We start from the raw sequence: 6347 nt of genomic DNA, 5'->3' as shown, positions 1-6347 counted from the left end.
CCATCCCCTCCCCCCTTTCCTCCTCGCCTTCCCCTCCCCTCCCCCCTCGATCAAACGCGCCGGAAACAAGGCAGTTTAAGCTTTAACAGCCTCGTTTCCCGGCGATCAAGGCGCTGATTGGCCGAATCACCGCGTTAATCAATCTGCCATACACCCCTCCCCTCCCCCCCTTCCCCCTCTAAGCCCCTCCCCCCCCTCCAATAGCCATTAATTTAACGGTAAAATTAATTTTTGTCGAGGATTTGATTAATTCTTTTTCGTGTATGATAAACGACAAGATTAATTAAGATAAAGATTGAGTTAAAGATAAAGAGTGTACGACGTGTTAAGGGGGGGTGGGGGGGGGATTGTTATTGAAATAAACTGAGAAAGAAAATAAAAAAATTGTTATTATGTTTGTATAATGAAATAATAAAATAAAAGAAGAAATATATTAATGATACTATGTGACTATTTTATTCACTTTTCAGCGACCCCGTTTTATCAAACGATGTAATGGGACCTAATTCTGAATCTTTCTCTCTCTCTCTCTCTCTCTCTCTTTCTCTTTCTCTCTCTCTCTCTCTCTCTCTCTCTCCCACTCTCTCTCTCTCAAAAAAGAGAGACAAAAAAAAAAAAAAAAAAAAATATGGCGTATGAAAATGCACTCTAAAATTCGCAACAGGACACAGTATTTAAGTAAATGTGCGTGTATCTATCTATCTATCTATCTTTCGTTTGATACCTTTGATGACCTCTGCAATACGAATCGAATAGATACTGCAAAGGATGAACATCTTAAATAATTCCTAACTAAACTAACGCAACCAGCTAATTAATTCTCAACTACTGACTAACCTCAATCAACCAACGTTATCATCGAACAAGCGATTTGATGGCAAAAAAGTAATATTAATAAGCTTTTAGACCTGTATTTTAGTCATTCTGGTCATAAATCTATCTCTCTATCTGTTTATTCATTTATCTCTCTATCTATCTATATGGGGTGATTAAACAGAAAAAATGTCTAGAATTTGTCATATATATATATATATATATATATATATATATATATATATATATATATATATATATGTATATATATATATATAAAGTCAGCACAGTCAACAGTCTTCTCCTTTTAGTCTATAAATTCATCATATGTCCTTTTAGAAGAAGAAAAAATTATTTGTTCAGACTGCAAAACAGGAAAATGAAACTTGTACACATATATACGAGGGCCGCTCACTAAAGCTTTCCCCTGACCCACTTCCCATGGACGTACAGGAATGAGACGTCATACAGCTATAGTTATGTCTTTCTCTACATTGGCCCCACCAAGAATGACATACTTCCATCGTCTTATGCAGAAGTCCACAGGTTTGAAGCCATGAAGTGACTTCAGACATCAGTGTTTCATCATCTCAGAAACGTTTTCCCTCCAAAAATGACTTCATGGAAGGAAGGAGGTGGAAGTCAGATGTCAGGAGAATAAGGAGGATGAGGAAGGATTTCGTAGCCATAGGACCGCGCTTCCATCTGGGCAGTGTGAGAGTTGTGAACAGGGGCGTTGTCTTGTAGGAGGCGGACACCTTTGGTCAAAATTCCCCGCCTCTTTCATAGCCTCCAGCAATTTCACTACTCCATGATCTTGTCTGCTGAAGGTGTGGCACGTGCCTTTTTGGGGGGCGGTGAGTCAAAGTGCTTCCATTATTCTGACTGGGCCTTAGTTTCCGAATCAGTGATGGACCCAAGTTTCATTCTGTGTAATTAGTTTGTCAAAAAAGAGCCTTGGAACAGTATACTCATTCCTGCTTATAGAAAGGTGTGAGTAACCTGGGAACCCATCGAGCAGACAACTTTTGCATATGCGGATGGTCGTGAATGATTTTGTCTGCAGATCTAATGCTGATCTTGCCATCTTGAGCTAGCTGACGAACAGTAATACGGCGATCTTCCAAAATATTAGTCTCCACTTGATGGATGGCGTCTTCATCAACGGTAGAGTGGGGTCGTCTTGGGACAGGAGCCGTTTCCACAGATCTCCGACCACACTTGAACTGGCGATGCCAATGTTTAACATTGTTATAAGGTTGGGGCTTCCTCCCCATAAGTTGCTCTCATTTCATCGAAGGTCTCTTGTGGTGTGCGGTCATTCAAGTTTAAAAACCTGATTACTTTTCGATATTCCACTGGTTCCATTTTCACACCCTACTGCACCTTCACCGCTGTAGCAGAAAACATGTTATGAGTCAAGGACCAGAAATCAACACATGGCTTTTAGACATGTGTATCATTATGCCTCCTAGGATAAGCGGAAGTGGGTCAGGGGAAATTTTTAATAAGCGTGTGTGTGTATGTGTGATATATATATATATATATATATATATATATATATATATATATATATATATATATATATATATATATATATATATATAAACATATATACACATATAAATAAATATATATATATATATATATATATATATATATATATATATATATATATATATATATATATATATATATATATATTGTGTATATGTGTATATACCTTTCTCAGTAGTGACTCAGCTTTCTCTCCTAGCAAGCTTAGGCGATCGTATACCCTCACAAACACACTAGTTATTCGTGCCAGGTGTGTGCCTTGAGCAAATGGAGTTTACAGAAGTCACATAATTCATCATTACACGCTAAGAGGAAAGTTGTTTCGTCACCAACCCCAGGAAAGACCGATGTAACTAACGTGAAACTTACGACCAATACAACATTATTAGTACGACAGTCACATTTGGTAATAATGCTCGAAGAAAGAGATAGAGACATAGATACATAGAGAGAGAGTGAGAGAGAGAGTGAGAGAGAGAGAAAGAGAGAGAGAAAAAGAGAGAGAGAAAAAGAGAGAGAGAAAAAGAGAGAGAGAGAGAGAGAGAGAGAGAGAGAGAGAGAGAGAGAGAGAGAGAGAGAGAGAGAGAGTGAGTTTAATAAAGAATCTGAAAAGCGCGCTATTTAGACTAGACTATTTAGGTTTTCTCTTGCGTCCAGGGATGATAGTAAATAACATATACTAAAAAGCGGGTATATAACTTCACTCCCTTTCATCTGGATTCCAAGACAAGTCACTGAGACATTTGCAATGAACTGAAGGTCCTATAAGAAGTGAAATTTCTTTTTCTTTCATATCTATAATCCTGTTCCTTCAGAGGCAATTCAGAGAACACGAATGTACAAAATCTTTCAAACTGGAATAGTGAATCTGTCTACCAGAACATGTATATGTTACCAATAGGTATTCTGTGTTTCGCCTAATATATTTGCAGACACATAACCATCCACATATAAACGGAATGCGACTCAGTAAACGGCTCATGAGAAAGGAAGATTATCTATCGAATGAGTGAGCTTATGGGGTACCTTTCTGGTGCAACAAGGATCAATCCGTCACTATTCCTAGCTAGATGAAGTACCAAGGATCCATGAAGGTAAAAAATGGGAAAATTCGGGGTACAAAGAGGCTCATGAACTGATATATCAAAAGCATTGGGAAGTAGATACAACCTGGGGTTCAAAAATTTATTCAACCTGTAGGATTTTGTATATACAAATGTATGTATTTATATGTGTATATATGAATATATATCGTCTTAGATGTTGATAAGGACTATGCTCCGTTCGAACTATAAACCAACGTTAAATCTTATTAAACCCAACAGCTCCTCCTTAGTCTTACGATCCACATAGTAGAAAGATAAAATTAATGACAATATGCTCCGTTTAAACGCTTCACGAATGTTCATTTACGGGGAAAAAAATATATGTCATACCTCCTTCCACACTATGCTTCAGGCAACAGCAGTAATAACCCTTAAAAGAATCAAGTTTAGATAGACTTCTCTGTTGAGCAAACCAGTCCACAGTGTTTATTTTATTCTCATCATATCGCTAAAGAGATGGACGAGGTCTGATTCTGGCGAGTCCATTGAAAGCCCATCCTTCAGTAGATGCTTGTCTCCTTGGCAGATGTGTGAGGCGAAGGAGTGTAGGTGTCCCAGTGCCTCTTTGTTTATCTGCGGTGTGACAAAAAAGGATTAAGAATATTTGCATAGAATTTAATAAAGTTGGTGAATAAATCAATATGGTCTCATATCTGGATGAATTATGATGAATGGATAGGTACGTAAAGCTTTATTCCATGTTATCTTAATAAAGCTGCGGAGTGGTACGTGAGGATATGAAAATGGTAAGATTTTTAAAGATTTATTTCTTAAATTCCTTCCCTTTCCTATTTCATACAGGAGTCCCTTGCTGGGAGACGCAGCGTTCCTTCGCTAGCCCTCTCACGAAAGCCACGAAAAAGAAATAGAGAGACACAGGAAAAAGTAAAAATAAAAAGCTCACCTCAAGGAACTTTTTGAGGCGACGTCTGCGGTCGAGATACTCCTTTGGCCGGAAATCCGCTGTTTCCTCTCCACCGGGAGCGTCGTCGAGCTGCTCCTTGCGAACAAACAGTTCCTTCTTCCTTCCTTCGATAGACTCCTGCTCCCTCTGGCACCTCTCCCTCTCCTTCTGCAGTGGACTGGATCACGGACTGTCGACTCTGCAGGATCTTCTCCAGGTAATTCACGTGGCGCCGGACGTTTGCCGAGACCTCTCCGAGGACGCGCTCATAGTCCTTCAGCTCCTCCAGTTTCTCGGCGCAGAAGTAGATTTTAGACTTCTTCAAGGCCTCCAGATCGGCTGCCCCTTCGTTCTCCAGGCTCTCCTTGCCGCCCTCCTGCAGGTCTTTCTCTCGTCTCGGGAGGATGAACAAGGGCGCCTCCCACTCGTCCTGCTCCTTGCGGGTCGAGATCTCGCCGCGCGCCGCCTCCACCGCCCTCAGGACGCCGAAGCCGACGGGCAGGGCGGCGACCTCCTCGACGCTCTGCTCGTGGCGGCACTCGGGGCACTCCAGCGCTGACCCGTAGTGGATGGCCTTGAGGCAGCTGGTGCAGAAGGAGTGGCCGCACTCCAGGTTCCGTGGACAGGAGGCCTTGTCGTCGAAGTTGCTGTAGCATACTTTGCAATCCATGGTTCTGCGGGAACAACATCAACTGTGTTAAATGCAGGAGAAAAACAGCTATATCAAATATGTTAATACATTATATGGGATTTATATATATATATATATATATATATATATATATATATATATATATATATATATATATATATATTCTATATTATTATTATTATTATTATTATTATTATTATTATTATTATTATAAGTGGCGTAACACAAATTAGATTAATTTTTTTAATGCCATTATGTAATTATATTTAGGGCCCTAAACATTGAGTTATTTCTTTAAAACAACTTGGCAGTTTTTAGTCTTAGCTTACAAGCGAGAGGCCAAGAAGACGGATTAAGTTAATGTTTTCGTTGGCTGACGCTGTAACAGACACGAAATTATTCTTTCACCACACACGCACACAACCACATCTCCACACACACACGCACACACACACACACACCACACACACACACACACACACACACACACACACACACACACACACACACACACACACACACACACACACACACATGCATCCACTCACACACATTTAAAGCAAAAGGACCTCCTGCTATGAGCGTAGTAGGAGGAAGCACTGCTATGGAAGGAACCAACTTGGCAACTGCTACCAGATCCACAGCCAGTCCGAATATATAGATTCTCGATCGTCTTGTTGCAACGCGTTAGCCCCATCTCTCGGATTTTCCTTTTCGCAAATAGGTGCGTTAACTCACTCATTTCAGTATTTAGCGTTGAAAAAGATGTATGTATATATATTTTTTTTTTCTATATTTTTTCTCTCTCTATTCTGTATATTTCTGTGTTAAAAGATTTTATTATTATTATTATTATGGAAAGCGGGTATATTTCACATGCGTATGTCTCATATAATGGCGCTTCGATAATACAATCCTCTGCCCTTTGGGGAAAAATAAGTAAATAAATAATGATGATGCCCGAAAAAAATACTATGGAAGTACTATTGGCTTGTATATTTCTTACACGTATATCTAACTCGATAGCGCTTCATCTCCCATCTTGTAAAAAAAAAAAAAAAAAAAAAAAAAAAAATCTTATTTTTATAGTAAACCGCGCTTGAAGTCACAATATTTATAACTTAAAACGTTTATTAGGAAAGATTAGGCTTAAGATCCACGTGTTACGACTAGAAATATGCATTTTATGGAATATATTGCAAGTCAGACAACACTGACCTTCAGAGCATGTGCTAGTGTATCAGTGTACAGTATCTACCAAAACACCTATTTCATATATTTTAATGCCTCATAATCTTTTTTTTTCCCTTACTAA

The 6347-nt window shown here is 39.2% G+C and overlaps 1 protein-coding gene across 1 annotated transcript; it reads right to left on the bottom strand.

Moving 5' to 3' along the window:
• Positions 1–3539: 3539 nt before the first annotated feature.
• On the bottom strand, positions 3540–5879 carry LOC119583095 (tripartite motif-containing protein 75-like). The gene is given in 4 exon segments (XM_037931601.1): positions 3540–4049; positions 4381–4554; positions 4556–5054; positions 5585–5879. Coding segments are annotated over 3 exon segments (816 nt in total). The 5' UTR covers positions 5051–5054; positions 5585–5879; the 3' UTR covers positions 3540–3902.
• Positions 5880–6347: the final 468 nt, after the last annotated feature.

This window comes from Penaeus monodon, chromosome 16, assembly GCF_015228065.2.
Source record: "Penaeus monodon isolate SGIC_2016 chromosome 16, NSTDA_Pmon_1, whole genome shotgun sequence".
NCBI lineage: Eukaryota > Metazoa > Arthropoda > Malacostraca > Decapoda > Penaeidae > Penaeus > Penaeus monodon.
Note: the sequence above shows the minus strand (reverse complement) of the source record. Positions and strands in the feature narration are given on the sequence as shown.